This window comes from Chinchilla lanigera, unplaced genomic scaffold (genome assembly GCF_000276665.1).
Source record: "Chinchilla lanigera isolate Chin_1 unplaced genomic scaffold, ChiLan1.0 scaffold00059, whole genome shotgun sequence".
Taxonomy (NCBI): Eukaryota; Metazoa; Chordata; class Mammalia; order Rodentia; family Chinchillidae; genus Chinchilla; species Chinchilla lanigera.
The window spans coordinates 9,484,321-9,504,422 of NW_004955460.1; the positions used below are offsets into that span (position 1 = coordinate 9,484,321).

The 20,102-nt window shown below is 50.4% G+C and overlaps 1 protein-coding gene across 8 annotated transcripts in view; it reads right to left on the minus strand.

Annotated features, from left to right (window-relative positions):
- Mad1l1 (MAD1 mitotic arrest deficient-like 1 (yeast)) overlaps positions 1-20,102 on the minus strand; it is a 331,751-nt gene that overhangs the window by 143,593 nt on the left and 168,056 nt on the right. For all 8 annotated transcript variants that reach the window (XM_013521213.1, XM_005397818.2, XM_005397819.2 and 5 more), the window contains 2 exons: positions 11,281-11,421; positions 278-334 (listed from right to left, as the gene is read on the minus strand). In XM_013521213.1, coding sequence (XP_013376667.1) covers positions 278-334; positions 11,281-11,421 — 198 coding nt within the window. The remainder of the gene's footprint in view (positions 1-277; positions 335-11,280; positions 11,422-20,102) is intronic.

Below are 20,102 nucleotides of genomic sequence, written 5' to 3' on the forward strand. Positions count from 1 at the left end.
TAACTCTGTATTGTCTGTATTGTGCTTGTGATATCTTGTAAAATGTTGTATGTCTGTTAATGTTTCCCTCCTTTTATCCTTAAAATAAAAAAAAATAAAAAAATAAAAATAAAAAAAAAAAAAAAAGAAAAGAAAAGAAGCCATAGGCTCATGCCTGCAGGACACATACTGAGAGGGGACCAGACTGGAGCTCCTGCTGAGACCCAGTACTCACAGGGGCCTAAACCTGCTGCCCTCAGCCATGTGGGAAACTTGTGGACACCACTGCTGGACTTACCATGTCAGCTCTCTGCTTCTGGACTCCCAGCTCCTCCAGGGCCTGTGACAGCTGAGCCTGCAAGACAGGACCAAGAGGGTCAGGATTGTTGATAAGACTCATGCCTGTTCCTATCCTCCACACCTCACTGTGACCACTCCTCCCTGCTTAGAGGCAGACAGGCACCAGGTGGGGCAAGGCTGAGCTGCCACCCCAGGCAGGCCTAGGGTCCCCCGGACTGGTGAAGTGGCAGCCAGGAAACATGAAAACCCAAATCCCATCCCAAATCCTGCCCCCCAGTTACAGGATGAGACAGGAGGTACTGTGCATGGGATGCTCTGTACCCAGGCAGCAAAGGAGGAAACAACCCCATCAGGTGCATACTGTGGAAGAGTTGCCTGAGTCCCAGAAAATCTCTGTAGCTCCTCGACATGGCTACCTGGTGGTGGACCTGGGAAAGGGGCGTGAGGCCTGGCCTGCATCCTCTGGACTCAGGCAGAGGAAGGAGGGAGGACCTGACCATCTAGCCAAGGGTGGCCTCCTCTTCACTAAGAGCACTTGTGAGCACCATGTTGGGCCATAGCCTTGGGGGTAGGGGTCAATCAGCTCTGTGCTGGGACCACATCCTTGTACTGCCTGGCCTCTGCTGGAGCAGGCTAATGACAGGGAGTTCATGCCTTCGGAAAGCCCAGCAGAGGTCACCATGAAAGAGGTATAGCCCAGTGCCTCAAATTCCTTGAGGCTCACAGGTGTGGTCAGCCTCGAGAGACAATTATCATCAGACAAAGATGAGCTCACACCTTAAGAGCAGACTGTGGTGCTCTCAGGCACAGCTGGGGGCCCCTCTCTTGGGCAGGGACTGATGTGTGGAGAGAGGCAGGGCTGGCCATCAAGGGAACATCCCTGCCCTGAGCCAGCCATCATGGGCTCTGTCTATAAATGCTGACCATCCACAGGTACTTGGAGGCCACTCTTGCAGACCTAGGGCCAGCCCTGCCCACTGCTGCCCACAGCAGCAGCCTTCTGTGGGCAGGTCTGTGAAAGGCAAGATGATGCATTTCTGTCTCTTCCCTCTGTCCCCGACACAGCTGGGCTTGGGGAGGGAGCAACAGCTGAATCTCCTCCTCTGGGGCCCTCTACCCAGGTGTGAGGGGCCTGTGGGCATAGAGGGCAACCCACAGAACCCACCAGAAGAGAAGAGCTCCAGGACCAAGCTGCCTGTCTGCTCTCGGACACATAAATAATCCTTCTGCTCTGCCCAGGCAGGATGCTGCCCCTACTGTGCCACCCGCAAGAGGAACTCAGCAAGTGCATAAACCCCCACCACCTGATCAGTCTCTGGAACACACTGAACACCTACAAACCAATAAGAAAAAAACAAACACAACAGCAAAACAGGCGAAGATGCAAACAGACTTTGCCCAGAAAAGGAAATGCACATGGCCAGCAAACACACAGACAGGTAATTAACATGGTTAGTAATTAGGAAAATGCAAATCAGGACCAACAACGAAATACCACTTTGCAACCATTTGGTTGGCAAACACGAAGAACTCTGGCAGCACTGGGAGCTGGAAAGGAAGTAAATCAACTGAATCTTGTCCATGCGGAGAGTGGGAATGAAAACTAGAAAGTAACTTCGCAAAAACAATTTGGTATTTTCCTTAAAGTTTAACAACTGCGTTACATCTGCACAACCTGTAACTCGCTAATTCCAACCCGAGGTATACATTGAAAGGAACTATTAAATATGCTCCAGCTGCCCCCACTCTGCCCCTTGGCACTGAAAGACAGTGAGCAGCAGCTGCCTGCTCTGACTGACCTTGATGTCCACATCTGAGGATCAGCAGGACACCCTTGAACTCAGCCTGTGCCTGATCAAACACTGGCATCCCGAGATGCCCAGAGAGGCTCACCTTATGTCAACAGGAACACATTCCACCAACTTCTACCAGCTCCGGGCAGAACCACATCTTGGTGAAAGAGTTGACCAGAATCAAACTCCAGGAAACGCACTGTCCTCTCTAGCACTGGGCATCTCATCACATGGTCCAGCCATGCACCTTTGGCAAGGTCTCCCAACCATGCAGCCCGGGTGGGCAGCAGAGTCAGACAAGGTGCCTGTAGGGAGAAGACCTAGGCCATCCCAGCCAAATCTGTGTCCCAGCTAGCGGCAATGTCATTCACCACATCCACATCTAGACATCAGATCCCTTTTGAAGTTCTAGGCCTGAGCAATAGAAGCACAGCCATCACCTCAAAAAAATTGCAGGGTCTGTGTCAGGATGCTGCTGGTGCCCAGGCCTCCCCTCAGGAATAGCCTAGTGTGTTCAGTCACTATCCTTCCCTAGAAGCAACAGACAGAACAAGGCCCTACCTCCCTGTACAGCACCTCCTGTGGAAGCTACTTCCTCCATAGCACCGGGAGGAAATAAGGATGGCCTGGGCCTCTTTGCAGGAGTCAGCCCGCAGCCTAGGCTGGGGCAGGAAGGCCAGCAGGAGGTGGTGGGCAACATGGGGCTCAGGTGCTGCTGGTGTCTCTTCCAATGGATGCGATGGCATCAGTGTTGGCTGCATCCCACACCACTGCAGGGGCTTTATGAAGTGGAGCTGTCTATACAGCCACCACCTGGCTTTCTCCTAGCGATCTCCTGCCAGACAAAGCCAGATTACATTCTAAGTGGGAGACCCACCAAGATCTCTTGGCCCCACCAGCTGTTCTTGTCTGCCCACAGCTAGCCTCAGCCTACTGGAACACACATCTGGGCTAGTAGCTAGCCTGAGTGGTCACGTATCATACCCATTCTGATCATGCTCCACATGGGCAAACTCCTGGCTCTGACCAAGACGCTGCTACCATACAGAAACAAAGGAGGGCAGGGTGTGCTAGAGCCCAGAGTGGGTGACAGCTAGGGAGTGAGAAGGTGCAGTTCCTGTTAGCCATGGACAGGTGGCCAAGGATAAAGCAACCAGAGTTAGTATCACACTGAGGGGTCTTCCCCAGATGCCCAAGTGTGCTCGGACATTAGCCACAGACACATGCACTATCTGCAACATGTACATGCTGCATCAATACTGCAGCAGGGCTATTTTTATCCCGAAGTGTGAAGTGGCTGCCTGATGACCCAGCACCCCTGTCGTGTACAGTGAGCCCAGGATGCAGCAGGGAAAACTGCAGGTGGCCATAGGCTGGGACAGCTTCTGTAGGATGTGGGATGGCCTCGGAGGGAAGACTGGAGAGCAGAGCACTGGGCCTGCATAGAGGAGAGCACCAGGCCTGCACCAGTGCCCACACAGGCAGGGTCCCCAAGATCACAGTCAATGCAGAAGAGGAGGGACTCAGCCCCGGGCCCCAGCTTCCTTGTCTAGCTCAAACAAGTTTGGGACAACATGAGCCAATGGGCCAATCATCTGAGAGTCTGTCCAGGCCACAGAACCAGGAATTGAGTGCACTTTGTTTAGCAGTGGCCCTGGGGGATGTGAACAAGAACACAGAGGTGCCCTCTAGTACGGACTGTGGAGCCAGGCTGCAGACCTTGTGAGGAAGGGCGCTGGGAGAGCAAGAGTGGGCTCTGCTGGGAAGGGCGAGATAACATAGCCCCACTTACACCTCCAAATTTGGCTTACTGCTGGACAGCTCTGCAGGACACTGGCTCCCGGGTGTGGCCTGGAGCTGTCCCCCACCCCTGCATATGCACGAAGTTAGAAATGTTGAGGGAAGGGCCCAGCAACTGTGCCTTTACAAGCCCTGTGGCGGACACTAATGCAAGCTCATGTCTGCCTGAAGACGGGGCTGCAGGGGCTGAAGGAGCTGAATATGAAGCCATGTGATCAAAGCTCCAATCAGCAGTGTGGCCTTCAAATTCACAGCATGTTTTACTCCCTCTATAAAGGAATGGTCAGCCCTACCACACAGTTGCTGTGATGCCCAAGAACCTATGTGAAGAACTTGGCATGACCGTGCAGCAGCACTGTATCCTTACAGAAGGTGGCATGCAGAATCTCCTCCGCCAGTGCATCGTGTTTCCGGTGAAGACTTCCTCCTCCTGATGGGGTGGCCACTCCTGGGCAGATACCACTGGCTGTCCACTCGTGCTAAGGACTGGATCAGAAGTCCACATGCGTGGTTGATCCCAGGGGCTGCCCTAGGGTCAGAGTTCTGGGGTTGTTTTCTTTCACTTGCCCCTCCACCCACTTCTCTTGATTATTTCAGGGTTTTCCATCCTGCTCTGTCCAGGCTTGGTAGGGTGCAGCCTTCCCACTTCGTATGGGACAGCACTAAACAAATACGAGAAGGGAAAGCCCCTTGGGAGTGGATACTGTGACAGATGGCACCATCGGAGCTCCACGGAAATAACAAGAGAAGGAGATAGGAGAAGGGAAGTCTATTTTGCCTAAATTGGAAGCCAGAAATTACTCCAGATCCACTGCAATCTGAAATTGGGATTTTCCACATACCACCACACAGCTAGCAGCACTGTAATCTGTTTTAATTAAATAAATTGGAAACACAGATCAGGCCAATGTGTGGAATCAAGGTGCCACACACTCGTATTTATAGCTCCACTGACAGAGGATTCATGACATCTGCTACCAACTTCTGCAGCTGCTTTATTAAATGGAATAAATAAAATCCACATAAAACGGCACAGCCCTTACCAGAGCCGGGCCACTGGGATTCTCCCAACTCAACATTTCCAGTTTGTTTTACTGAAATGTTTTGCCTATGTCAGAGCTGGCTGAGAAAGCCACAGAGGCAGCACAGGAGCACTGACAGGAGGCAGTACCAGCTCCCTGGCCATGTATGCCTGGAACCTGCACCTGTCCAGCTTGGCCTGAAGGACCCCATCAGCCCACAGGCACACCCTGTGTGCACGAGTTAACCCTGAGTTAGAGGAAACAGGAGCTCAGGACTGAAGGGTAGGGTGGAGGCAGAGGGACAGGAGAGAGAGCACAAAGAACAAAGAGACTGAGTGAGTACTGGAAACAAAAAGGGGAACAAAGTGGGCGAGGAATGGGGAGGCAGAGGGTGAAAGGGGTAGCACCTTTTTCCATAAGGACACTCTGAGGTCCTCCTGGCTGGCAGCATCTTCCACCTACTTCCCCACAGCCCTTCTACGCCACAATACTGGCAGAGGGGACATGACACATTCTGTTGCTTGACAGCAAGTCTGGCTATAGTCAGACTCCTGCGGCTGTGGGCTACTTCCCCAGCATGCACCTGAGCCACCAAAATGGCTCACTGAGAAAACTGAGCACCTCAGGCCCATGAGCATCTCACCCATGGGTGGTGTTACAGGACTTTCAGGGATGAGGTCCCTAAAGTTACAGAACTCCTTATGGTGTGTCAGTGTGGACACTCAACAAATAAACCCCTGACAGGCAGCACAAAGTAACTTTAAAGGCTCTTGAAGCTTGAGGAGTTTCCAAAACTTCTGACTTGTGAAAAGTTACTACTTAATAAAGTAACCAAAATGCCCATCTACGGGAGCCTCCAAGGGCACCAGCCCTGATGTCTGGCCACTTCCAGCAGCAAGTTAGGTCTTGTCAGGACTGTAGAGTAGCACTGCCATTTACCAGCACACCCTGGCCCCTGGGGCAGGCCTGGGTACGGAGTGGGGGTGGGGGTTGGTCACCATGCTGAGGGACTGGACAAACAGGAAGGTCTACCTCGGGCCACTCTCCTCTACCCTGAGCCTTAGCTTCCTCCCCTGCAAAAGGGAGGCTCTGCCTTGCCCCACGTGGCTGGTAAGATGATGATGAGACAGTGCAGGCCACAGCACCTCACCCCAGCACCTGCACCCCAGGGCACTTGCTATGTGGAAGGCGATGTCCATCATCTTGATTAATGAACTGGCATGAATGAGCAGTTTGATGGGGTCAGGGAGTGTCTGCTGGACCTTGGGGCAAAACAGGGCTCATAAGCCAGGGTGTTCATGACCTGCCCAGAGGCCTGTCCCCAAAAAAGTCAGGCTAGAGACAGGAAGGGGACCTGGCTGTGGATCCCCAGGCTGGGCATGGCACTGGCTCCAGTGAGCTGGGCTGGGCCTGGACTAGCAGTGGGCCATGAGAGCCCAATCTCCCATCCCACAGCTTCCACCGGTGCATCTTTGGTCACCTAGCTCTGATGACTTTCCTACCAGCCACCTGAGTGATGAGGACCAGGATGCCCCAGAGGCTCTGCAGTCCAGGGAGCCAAGAGCAGCTGGCTGGGTGTCTTCACCCCAACCCCACAGCCTGGCCTCACAGGGAAACCCCAGCTCACCAAGAGCCCAAGAGGCCTGAAACTGCCTGGGAGGACTCCCGCCTCCAGCAGGGCCCAGCCTTCTGATACCTGTGCCAAGCTCAAAAGGCCTTCTATGTTCTCACCCCATCCTGCTCTGGGAAGAAGCATTTATCCTGGCCATGGAGGGACTGCCAGACCTCATTAGACAACAATGAGGCTCTGTCTAGCAAGTGATGGCTGGAGATGCAGGCCCAGGATAACTCTGGTAGGGGGGCACCATCTTCACATGCACTTCATGTGGGCACTGCCTCGACTCTCACCGGACCCCATGCCTCCACCTGGCCCTTTCTTTCTTTTGTTAACCTGCTTGTAGCCAGTCGTGGCTATGTTCTCCCTCTTCCTAACTGACTTCTGTGTGGAGACCAAGGGCCAGGGCCATCAAGGAGCTGGGGTCCCTGAGAAGCTGCCTGCAGCAAGGCACCCCCAGATGGCCTTCTACTGAGGGGTATGGCTCAGGAGGCAGAGGTCAGAGGCTACAGTCAGGCCAGTTGAGCTACAGAGGCCCTCTGGATCAGCATGGGGAGGAGAGGGCTTTGTGTAGGACGTCTGTCTTTGAGACCTGTCCTCTGAGGTCTCCATACTTTCAGAGTCACCCATGAAGCCAAGCTCACTGTGGCACCAAGTACCCACCCACAATCCAGGCAACGAGGACCCCATGCTCAGGCTGGATAGAGGCCTGGCTTTCATGTGCTTCCCTGATTTCTTCACTTCTACACTACATTTCCACTTTAAAAGGTATCCTCTCCACAAGTCATGGGAAAAGCAGCCCACCAGGTGTTTCTCTGCACATAGTACTTCTGTGATGTCACCAAGGTTCAGGAGAAATCCCTCCATGCCATTGGCCCATGTTCATCCTAAATCCATTCCTAGACAGTTGAACAATCTCTTTGCGAGGACAAGGCTGTGTCACCAGGAAGTGAGCAGAAACAGATCTTAGAAGGAAGGACACCTGCACAGTCCTTAAATCCCACACCCCATCAGTCCTATATCACTGAGAGCAACTGCTTCCACAAGGTATAACTGCAAGATGCTTCTTATGAGCAGCGCTGTGCCCAAGGGGAGCTAACCTCTGTCCCTTACAGCCTCACAGAGTCCCCAGACCCCCAGCTGCCTCCTTGACATTCGGCAGGTGGTATCTCACCAGTCAGCTAACACCAAGCACCCGGCTCCAGGCATGGCTGTGCCCCCATCTTTCTCCTCTTTGAACAGTGGGTGATGGCCCCAACAGGGGAGGGGCAGCATCCTTCAAATCAGTACAGGCTTCAAAAAGGACTGTTAGGGCCAAGAATATAGCTCAGTGGCAAAGCACCTGCCTGACAAGCACAAGATCATGAGTTTGATTTCTGGTACCAAAAAAATAAACATAGAATTTTTAAAAAGTACTGTTAGGAGACAGGAGGGGTCCCCACCAGCTTGGCCGGCCTCATCCCCCACTGCTTGCAGAGTACATTAGGGGACCCTTCTTCCTCCCATGGTGGGACATGATGGCAGATTACTGTCCTTCTGTGCCTCTAGAGTTATGGGAGAATTGGCCAGGTACAGGGCTCAGAGACCCAGCCAATGCAGAGTACAATCCTCAAAGTGAGGGGTCCCCACCTCCGAGTTCCCTCCATAGTAGACTGCCCCTGCCAGCTACAGGGCTCTCAGACCTGTCTTACCCCATCCCAGGTTGGCTCTGCCTAGACCTGCCCCACCCGTTCCCAGGCTAGGCCTCCCCTGGATCCACCTAACCCTGTCCTAGGTTAGACCTCCCCAGGACATGCCCCATCCCCATACTAGGCTGGCTCTCCCTGGGCCCAGGAACAGGCCATGGACCTATCTGCTGCCACCTGGTGGAGACAGGAGGCTCACAGCTTTCCTCTTGGAATAGAGCCAGGCATCTGGGCAGGACTTCACAGGCACCCACGCAGGATCCCCAGTGCATACTGAGTCCAGCCACTTTTGATCCCTAATGGGCTGGGGCTGCACCCCTGGCTTCCCTCCCCTAGACTGCAGCACAGTCCAGGAGGGGAGGGTCTGCTACAAGTATGAAGGCAAAGCTGAACTCAGAGACTGCGTGCCAAGCCAAGCTGCAGGAGCAGGTGGCACTCCGTGGCGTCCACACAGCAGGCGGTGACTGGCAGCCCTCAGGGGTGAGTCCAGAGCATGCCTGTAGATGTCTCCATCCCAACACAGCCTGGATACACAGGATAGAGGCTAGGGAGGCCATAGTGCCTGTCCCTGTAAGAAAGAGCCTGTAAGGGGACCTCAGGTGAGGGGAGCGGTCAGCTCCTCAGTCCTAACCCACACCTGACTGACCCCAGGACACTCCCAGTGATGGTGGTGAGAGGGACAGTTGTGCTAGTGATGGAGGACTGCACTCTGCGTTGGCTGGGTCTCTCAGCACTGTACCTGCCAATTCCCCAATAACTCTAGAGGCACAGGAAGAAGGGTCCCCTAATATACTCCGCAAGCAGTGGGGGATGAGGCCTGCCAAGCTACCTGCACGGCACAGATGCATTGAGCTTGTCTGTCCATGAGTGCTGAGGTCACCAACAACCCTGATCATATGACGGAGCACAGAGTATACAACACAGCTGTGCACAAACCGTGGGGCTCCTAATGATCAGTACGGGGTGCATATGGCCAGTGCAGACAGGGATCCCTCAATGTGAGGAATTCTGGTACAATGGGAAGGTGTTAGACAGCCTTCCTTGCAAATCTCTCCTCATTAACGCTTCATATGGAGCCAAATGTGTTGTAATAAAATGGCTATTAACGCACTTAAATTTATGATGATTTCACTGGGTACAGTTGGAGTTAACCTTGTAGATGAGGATGGAAGATCTGTGCAGATCTGTTCATAGTGTGCCCTGCTCTTGGCCACCAGATGCTAGTTAGAGGCAGCAGGATGAGTCCCCAGCCTCACAGTGGGGCCCAGGGTGCCACACAAGACCTGAGGGTATCACTCACTCTTAGGATGCACCCTGTGAAGAATGTCAATGAGGTCTGACATCCCCTCCAGGCAGGGACACAATACTGCCCCAGAGCCTGCACAGCCTCAGTACAAACAGGAAAGAGAAGGGGTATGTGTGTGAGGGCAGCCTGGACCAGGTGGTCCTCAACACGGAGCTGGTAGAATCCAAGCCCCTGTGCTCCTCCCTTGCCTCTGGGTGATGTGCCGACTACAGGTGCACTAGGCAGACACGGCCTGCATGCACCCCCATACCTGTCCCCAGGGACCACAGCTGCACAGCTCCCTGAATGCTCCCTCACATAGGACCCCTATTCCACAACTCAGCAACACCAATAGCAAGCTGGCCTACTATTGTTTATTAAACGTCTTCCCCACCTGGAAGCTCAGCTCTAAAGGGGCTGAGGCTCTACCAGGGTGCACATACAATGCAGGTGGGAAATGAAAGTGGTGGATCCAGGCCATCTCCAGCCAGAAGCTCAGAGGTGACCCATGCACTCAGGATGAATGAGGAGTGGCCACAGCTACCTGGACTGAGTGACGATGGCTCACGTCAGCACCTCTCTCTGCAACTTCTCACACCATGGGTCGAGGCCCACTGCCGTCAAGAGTGGACCCAGGTCCAGAGACCATGGGCCACAGGCTGTGCTGCAGACACTGTGGACCCCAGGAGAAAGAGGGCAGCACATGGCCCACAGATAGAGCACCTAGGCCTGCAGACCCATGTTCCCAGCCCAGTATCACCTGTGCCATCTGTGACCTGAGCATGGCCCTGAACCCTATGCCTCAGCATCCTCATTAATAAACCCAGGGCAAGGACAGCGCCTGTTTCTAGGGACACAGTGAGAGCGGTGCTGGATGATGGCAATAAAGGCCTCAGGGCAGGAACCAGTGACATAAGTCACCACACCTGCGGTGGTTTTCCTTGCATCTTGGACCCCTTCCTATGTTCAAAGCCAGGGATCCCATCATACCTGGAAGGGCTGTGCTGCAGGGCAGTGGGCAAGCTGCTAGTCCTCACTGCACAGGAAGGGATGGTTTGCTGGGGAACCCTGCCCCTAACAGTGACACATCCCATCACGCAGGTAGGAGCTCAGAGCCATGCAGACCACCCAGGGAGGAGCTGTGAGGGTGTGGGAATGGGACACAGGCTCCTGGGTGCCACAGCGCACACAGCCATGAGCTGAGCTGGAGGTCCATGGTGCCACAGGACCTGGGAGGCAGGCTCTTCAAAACTGGACTGGGGGGCTGGGGATTTAGCTCAGCGGCAAAAGCGCTTGCCTGGCAAGCGCAAGGTCGTGAGTTCGGTTCCTGGTACCGGAGAAAAACCAAAAACCCCCCCCAAAAAAAAAAAACAACTGGACTGGTCCTATGTCCACACTTCACTGGAAGAGAGCACAGGACTTCACAGAAGATAATGGGGTGGTGCTAGGTGCAATGGGGAACAGAGAGAGGCCACAGACTGAGATAGCCCTTTCCCTGGGGGACACTAACAGCCCCAGGATAGGGATAGAACAGAGCACATGGTAAGGAGAACCTACTCTTTAAGAATAAAATATGGCACCACGACCTCTAGCTGGCTCCCCAGACCCCTACAAAGCTTCACACTGACTCCATCATCTGCCTGCTGGCTGGAGCTGCCTGGGATGCCCTGGACGCCCAGTACCATCATGAGAATTAAAGCAGACTCTATGTGCAAACTACTGGTCTCCAGCCATGCCTTCCCCATACACCCCACCCCAGCCCTCATGGCCCCCATGGCTGACAGCCCTCCACCAGACTCACCTCCATCTCTGAGCTGTGGGCATGCACCTTCTGCACCATGTCCTCAGCCTCCCGCATGCGGCGTGTCAGCTGGGGTGAATACTCAGCCTGGGTCAGCTCGCTGTCGTAGGACCCTAGGATGGCGCGCATGCCATCTCGCTCCTGCGGGCAGAGGGCAACTGGTCAGAGTGGAGAGGAGACACTGGGGATGGCTGGGAGGAGTACGGAGACAGGAGTCTGGTGGAGACAGGAAGTGAATCTCAAGCTGCTCAGGACTTGGGTTCCTATGTACCTGCCAACAGCGCCCTCCTCCAAACAGCCCACCTGAGAGGCCTAGGTGCTTTCCCAAGAGCCTGAACCTAGTCTTGGTGACAGGCTGGATACCCCCTTGCTGCTGAGCCTCTGACCAGTAACATTCTGAGCAAGGACATAAACAGCAGCCTGATGAATGAAGACCCAATAGAGCAGGGATGCCACATGTCCCACTGGGGTGAGAAACCTACTGCACCTAAAAGCTTCCTGAAAGCCAGCTCCAACCGAAACTGCTGTGGTCTCAGCAAGTACCTTGTCTACCCACAGAGCTCATGGATGAAGCCACTAGCCACGCCCAGCACCCTACCTCCTCTTGGGCATAAGTGGGCATTTTGTGAAGCCAAGGTCCGTTTTCTTGAGATGACAGATAACCACAGAGTCAGGCGTAACTCAGAGCCAGGACAGAAGTCACTACCCATCTGTGCCCTGCTAGAAGTGCAGAAGCTGACAGTGTAAGCCAGGAAGCCAGGGACTAGGGACTGGGACAGATTCCTTCCTTGAATGCTGGATTATTTGTCATGTGAACCCAAAGGGGCAAGTCCTCTGTTAGGCCGCAGGGAGGATGCCCCACATGGGAGCTGAGCTGCTCTGCAGGCTGTGTGAGGGGTGTGGTCTGACCAGGAAAGCCTGGTCTCTCCTGGCTGTTTGCTGAGTTCTCCCCTCCCCTAATGGGGGTTCTCAGATGTGGACCTAACAGCTCAGAGCCACTGGGTTCCTCTGGCCTCAGATGCCACATCTAGGTTCAGGAGGCCCAGCCCCAGGAGATCTAGGTCATGCCGGAACCCACCCCTAGTTCAGTGGGCATGAGCACAGCTCTTCCATCCCCTGCGCATATACACATCCCCCAGCACCCTGGCAGGGTGTGGACAGATGATGCAGGTCTGGGTAGCTGACCCAGCACTTTTCACTGACATTTTGGTATGTGCCACCACCTGGCTCTGAGCACATCAATTTGGGAGTCAGTGGCGAGGACGCCGGGGCTGGCTTCCATGGCCAGGGTTCAAACCCTATTCTGCTCTGAGGTCAGTCATGTAATCATCCGAGTCTCAGTTCCTTCTTAGCAAGATGGCTGTAAGGACAGCTATGCAGTCAATACTGCCATGGTCTAAGTGTCTGGTGAGCCACCCTGTAAACAAGTTGCCCATCAAGTGACAGAACTGTATTAATGCTGGCCATCAGGCACCAGTTATAGAGCCGGGAAGCAGGTTTTACCTGCTCACTGGCATAACCTGTCGATCTCCAACACACATCCTGGGAAGGGAGCTGAAGGAAAATCAGACAGCCCTGCATGACTGCACCAGGTCCCAGGCTTCCCCATCAAGTGAGCTGCAGGGTCTGCTGGCACCAGCACTGCTTCAGTGGGCATGTTCCCAACCCTGCTGGAGACCTACCTATTCGCCCAGCCCACCTGAGAGTGTTCCCCAGAGGCTGGAGCCCTTCCCATACAACATTCTCTGTTCCCACTCACATACAGAAGCCCAGCTGTGTTCCTGGGGAGAGGCCAATCCAACAGCTCAGCTATCTCAGTGCCCACACTCTCAGCTGCCCCTGCCTTGCAAGTGGGACAGGAGGGCCCTGCCTCCTCTCTCTTGAGCTAATTGAGGGCCCAGGGCCTTGGGCTGTCATGTCTGGCCTCTTCCCTCACAAGCAGCTGAGGCTTGGGGTTGTCATCGAGCGTGGACTGTGTAATTAGTTGATGACAAAAAATTCAATAAGTGAGAAATTAAAGTTACAAATCCAACTGGAACTGGTCACATATCCAGGGAAAATTTGTTTCCACAGGAAGGTTTATGAAGTGTCATAATTTTATTGAAATCCTATATCTTCCTATTGACTTTTATCATTTCAAGCTGGTTACCCAAGTTATCATTACCACACTGTCGATGCCGCAAGAGGCCAGGATGGGGGATTTCCTTCCATAAACAAGCTGTAATTGTCTCCTTTATTGACCAATAAATCTCCAAAATGCTGCCCTTCACTAGGGTTCTCTTCTGTTACATCTCCAGGCTAGCAATGGCTGGCAAGGAAGAAAAACACTACGCGCAAGTTTGTTGTTTGTATCCTTTCAAGGAATTGTTTTGCCATTAGTAGAGGAGGAGGCACTGGGCTGGTGTGATTTGGTAATGACTTTTTAATGACTGATTCCACTTGCAGTCAAGTTCGCTTTGTTTCCACTTGAGCAAATGCCGGCGATTAATCGCTGCACAAACCAGCACCCAGGCTGTACGACACAGCCTTAAAGACTTGCTCAGGAAGTACAAAATAAAACATCACTTTCCACTGAGCGCATCTCCTGGGTACAGACAGTCCTGTTTGTAAGCAACAGAACTTGCCCATCACATAACTGATCGCAAGTGAAAGAGAGTCAGAGAGTTGAGAGTATACTGTCTCGCTTATGAAGAAACCAGCAGAAGGGCTGGGGATACAGCTCAGCGGCACAAGCGCCTGCCTAGCAAGCGCAAGGTCCTGAGTTCGATTCCCAGTACCAAAAAAAACCAAAAAAACAGTGAAGCCCTGGGGTCTCTATGCCTCTGGACCCATATGAGCTGCTGGCACAAGGGATGGAAAACAGCACATCTAACTCCATAAACTCACAAAGGGCACAGGAGACACTGGCCACCTGAAACTGCTATGTCCTATCTGAAACTAACAAATCAATACCTGAACACGTTCTGAAGACCACAAGTACGTCACAGAAACACAATTGGGTGCAGTGGCTCCCTGCTCCAGACCCTTAAGGTCCACAGACTCCTCACTTCCTCAAGGCTCTGGTCATACCTCGTGAGCTCTGCTTACCTACCTCTGCTGTAAGGGAACTTTCAAGGCTCTGTGAACCCAGGGCTGCTCCTGGGGACCTCGGCCCCACTCTCAGAAATTAGTCCAAGGCCAGTTCCTGCAGGTCAAGTGCATGACAGGAACTTTGAACATCAGTAACGGGAGGAAGAATTTCTTAGTTACTTTCTCCTTGCTGCTGGGATACAACGCCCTACACCCACAACTTAATGGAAGAAAGATTTATTTTAGCTCAGAGTTTGTAGAGGTTTCAATCCATAGTTAGCTGGCTCCAGTGCAGGGCAGCATGGTGAAGGGACATGGTCCAGGAGAAACAGTCCATGGCAAGATAGACAGGAAGTAGTGAAGCACTCTTCTTCTTTCCTTTTTTATTCCATCCAGGCTACAAACCTACTGGTTGGTGCCACCCACACCCAGGGTGGTCTTCCCTCTTCAATAAGCCCATTATCCACACCCAGAACTATGCTAAACCAATCAGAGGACTAACTCAGCACCACGCACCCAACAATCCAGTCACACCCAAAAGCCTCACCCATATGAGCGTATGAGGCTTTGGGAAGACATCTAGATACAAAGTATAACAAAGAAGTTCCAGTAAGTAGGAAGGACATGGAGACAACAACACCTTGTTTTACGATGTGGCTCTGTGGCATCTGCACAGTTACAACCTGGAGCTAACACTCAAGGAGCTTCCTTTGATTAGCTCCAACTGCCCTGAGGCACCTGAACCCCAGGCAGAGGTGCCTGACCCGGAGCCCAGGCTCCAGACATACCAGCCCACGCAGCATAAGACCTGAACATCTATAGGAGGCTCTAGGCAGCATTTACCAAGGACTTTCAGGGTCACCTCCACCTAGGCCATCTCCTTCGAGGGCTCACTGGGAAGTAGACACAACCCTCCATGGGGGACACTCCAGACACGAGTAAAGCCAGCTTTTAGGGTTAGAAGAGTTACCTTCCATGGATATCCAGCTCTGACTATAGGCATCACAGGTGACAAGCCACACTCAAGAACATCAACACCATGTCAGTCCCACCCATCTCTGTGAGACAGTCTACCCTGAGTCTCACATGTGGAACAGACCTCTTGTACTCCATGGACCTCACAGGGCACGGACTCCAGGCAGACTCTGACCTGTGTCTGCAGTAAGTGTAGACATCATGAACCTCCCTAGGAAGCAGCTGCAAATCCCTGGGGTAGCTGAGATTTGCTATTCAATTGGCCCTTGTACAGAGGAAAGGCAGTAAGTGTAGTGCCTGAGCAGGGTAGACAACTGAAAAGTGGGCAGAATAGCCACAATCCACTGTGGAAGGGTTGATGATAAACAGACCACTACAGTAACAACAGTGCACACTCAGAAGTTAGGCCTGATGGTAGCGAGAAGGAAAACCCAGAAAAGTCCAGCATTGAGAATCTGTGACCATAGCCCACACTCATAAGATCTGGGAGCTGGAAAACCCCAGGCAGACACAGACAGTATCTACACAATATCTGTGTTTATCTAGACCAGCTACACATGCGCATGTACACAAAGGCAGGTGCCAACTACAGTCCCTAATGTGGAGCCAGAAATACAATCTGTGCCCAGATAAACCCCAACGACAAGTTGTGGGAAGAGAAGTTTATCATTTAAATTCATAGAATGCAAATGAAAGTGGACAAGCCACACAAAATAAGAATAAAACCAATAGTACATAAGTCTGCATAATATACTTACAATAATAAAGGAATTTAAATTATTAGTAAGTTACAAGATATAAGAAATAACAAGCAAATTAAAAGAGCTACAAAAACAAAACTAAAAAATGAACAAAGTAAAAATAGAACAACTACAAATTTTACTATAGTAAGTCAGCAGTTCAGAAGTGGCTAAAGAGAGATTCAGCAAACTGAAAGCTAAATCTAAAGAATAAACCAAAAAAAAGCAAAGGGCAAAGATGGAAAACGTTCAGAGCTAAGGGACACACAAGGGATAATAAGGAAGCTATAAAAGGCTCTAATTAAAATCACAGAAGGAATTGAGGCAGAGAGGTAAGCATTAAGGAATCAGTGTTGAGGATCTTTCAGAATTTATAAAATACTCAACTTCAGATTTAGAAGCCACTGCTTATTCCAAGCTGGAGTTAGGGGTCAGCATACCTAGAGGGGTAAGTGGTCATCAGTTGCACAGGGGATGCTAGGGTCCCAGGGCTCGCAGGGAAGACCTGACAGCTACTAGGTCAGCCGCCATAGCAGAAGTCCAGGATGGGGGCTGGGAGCAGTACCTCCACATGCAGGGAGGAAGTGAAAGTAAGAGTCACACCAGTGTGCCCTTGCTGGACAACAGTACACAGGGTATGCTTTAGAATAAGGGAACAGAGGAGGGTCCAAGATGTCAGGAGGAATAAAGAGCAAAGTAGCTAGCACACACGTCCTGATCCAAATGATCATCAGTGTCACAAGCCCACAGCTGCCCAGCCCATGGGGCCTAAAACCAGATGGAGCTCAGCCAGGCACTGAGGCACATGCCTGTAATTCCAGCACTTTGAGAGGCTGGGACAGGAGGACTGCAAATTCAAGTCCAGCCTGGGCACCTTAGCCAGACCCTATCTCAAAATAAAAAAGGACAGGAGATGTAGCTCAGTGCAAAAGCCCTGTGTTCAATCTCCAGTACTGCTCCAGATGGAACTAAACAATTACTAAGCAAGCTACAGGAAACACTAAAATAATCAGGTATCTACAAGATACAGAAAGGAAGTCAGAGCATGCAAGGACATGGATGATTTTTAAAGGAGCCACATACACATATTCAGACACTAGCATGTCCTGTGTTAACATAGCCACACACAGCCACCTCCAGGCAGGTGAACTACAAGCCACAGGGAGGGTACGAAACAGCTGTCCATCTCAGTTTATCTGCTGTTTACAGCCTTCCAGTCTTGTAATACTATGTTATCCACTGGAAACTTTCAAATTTAAAACAGAACTCCGGAAAAATAATAGCACTAAAATGTATATTTTATAAAAGCATTTCAGGGCACTATGGAGTCTTGAATTGCTCCACAACACTCACGGAAATCTCAAAAAAAAAAAAAAAAAAAAAAAATAGAGAGAAGCAAATGGGGGGAGGGCACGAGAGAAAAACCAAAAATACTCAAAAGACAAGAAAATGGAAAAGTAACATAAAAATGGAAGGCACAAAGTATGAAATAGAAGGTAGAAGTTAAAATAAATCTGATAAATAAATAATGTAAACAGACTTAACATTCCAATTAAAAGACAAGGATGTTCGTACTGTATAAGAAAAAATGACTATCAGCTGCAGAGTATTTATAGGAAAAAAACCACAGAGGATTCAGGGAAAAGTGTGTAAAAAAAAACAGTAACCAAAGACAGAGGTAGCTCCATCAATATCTGACAAAACACATCTTAAGGCAAAAAGCCTCACTGGACAAAGAGGCTCATCACATCGTAAGCACAGGCTGGTGCCCCAGAACTGTGTGGGTTTTAAGCTGTGAGCGCACAATGCCAGCCTCAAAACATAAACCCTGATGAAACACCAGGATGTCAGTGTGTTGCTAACAGAACTGACAGACTGAGCAGATACACAGGAGTAAGAAGTGGAAACTCTCAACAGCACTGTTTAAAATTCTGAACTAAAAGATATTTTCAGAACACTGCCCCAAACCACTCAGTGTGACACAGTGTTTCAAAGCACAAAGAACATTATAAAAATTTAGCAAATGGTGTGACACAAAACATGTCACAACAAATTTCCAAAGATATATTCACAATTAATTTTTAAAATAAAAAATCATCATGTTCAAAATCATTCTTAAAAGATTACCAAGAAAATTCAATGCATTTGTGAATTTAAAAACATACTTCAAGTTAGGTGTGGTGCCTGTGACTGCAGCACTGAGGAGGCTGAGGCAGTAGGACTGTTGTGAGTTTGAGGCCAGCTAAGGCTTCAAAGGAAATTCAAGGTTAGCCTAAACTGCATAGTGAAACCCAGTCTCAAAAAAGACAAGACCAAAAAAAACAACCAAACCATATTTCAGATAACAATAGGTTAAATAAAACATTCAGGAAATTTGATAATATATAGAACTGAATGGTAATGAAAATATACACTGAAACTAGTGTGACCTTTATGGAAACACTTTGGCCTTTTCTGCATTTTATATTTCACAAATATGTAAAGTTTTTTAAATAAAGAATGATCAGGTCAACGTCCCTGCACTACATACATGCCACATATAATATGCATACTCTCTGCAGGTTACACACATGCATACATGCCATGCACATGCTCTCTGTAGGCCACACATACATATATACCATGCACGTTATCCACATGCTAGGCACATGCTCTGCAGTCTGCACACATATGCACTACTCATATACCATGGAACCCCTACCTACATGTGCTCCTCTACAGATGTACTCTCCCTTGCACACATAAATATACAGCCACACACAACCATTAGGATGCAAGATAAAGCACCTAGAAGGAAATTTATTAATTTGATGTTTACTTAGAAAACCTAAAAGCTGAGCATAGCAAGCTAACAATTTAACTTTAAAAATTCAAAAAAGTGAGCTGAGAATGTGATTCAAAGGTAGAGCAGTGTCGGGCATGTTGGCACATGCCTGTAATCTCAGCACTTAGGAGGCTGTGGCAGGATTGTTGCGAGTTTGAGACCAGCCTGGGCTACAAAGTGAACTCAAGGCCAGCTTGAACATCATAGTGAGACCCTGTCTCAAAAAGACAAAAAAAAAAACAAACCAAAAAGCACACATAGCACTTGCTGAGCTTGAGATTCAATTCCCAACACTGAGAACAGAGAAATAATAAAACAACAAATTGCAAAGAGCCTAAGGATGAAAATAATAAAAGGACAGCATAAATGAAAAAAGAATGATGTGAAGATATGCTGATAGAAACTAGCCAAACTAAAATGCAAAAAGAAAAAATAATAAAAGAACAAAAACAGCAGGACAAGGGGCTGGGGATTTAGCTCAGCAGCACAGTGCCTGCCTGGCAGCGCAAGGTCATGAGTTCAATTCCTGGTACCAGAAAAAAAAACAGCAAGACAATTGTAAGAGGTGGAAATCAGGCATCACAAGAAGACCAGAAGAAGAAAGTGAGAGAAGAGCCCAAGAACTGTCTCCAATAAGAATGGCTGAGGTTTTCCTAACTGTGGAAACTGCCAAATTCCACATCTGGAAAGCTCAGAGAACATAAAACAGAACAAAAATTCTACACATAGGCATATCATATCCAAACTAAAGAAAATCAGATGGGAATCTCCAGAGCAGCCAGCGAGGTGGGGCAGCACACATATCAGGAAACAAGAAATGCTGCACTTCTTGCCAGAAACCATAAAAGCAAGGGAAGAGTGGAAGAAGTACTTGAGTTCTGAAGAGAGAAAAATCAGCAACCTAGGAGTTGGTATCCAGCAAGATTATGTCCTGGCAAAAGTGAAGAGTAATGAAGATTTTCTCAGACTGAAACCAAGGGCCTGGGCCAGGGCACAGTGCATGCCTGGCAAGCACAAGGTCCTAAGTTCGACTCGGAAGGAAGGAATGAAGGAATGAAGGAATGAAGGAATGAAGGAATGAAGGAATGAAGGAATGAAGGAATGAAGGAATGAAGGAATGAATGAAGGAAGGAAGGAAGGAAGGAAGGAAGAAGGGAGGGAGGGAAAGAGGGAGGGAAGGAAGGAGGGAAGGAAGGAGGGAGGGAGGGAAGGAG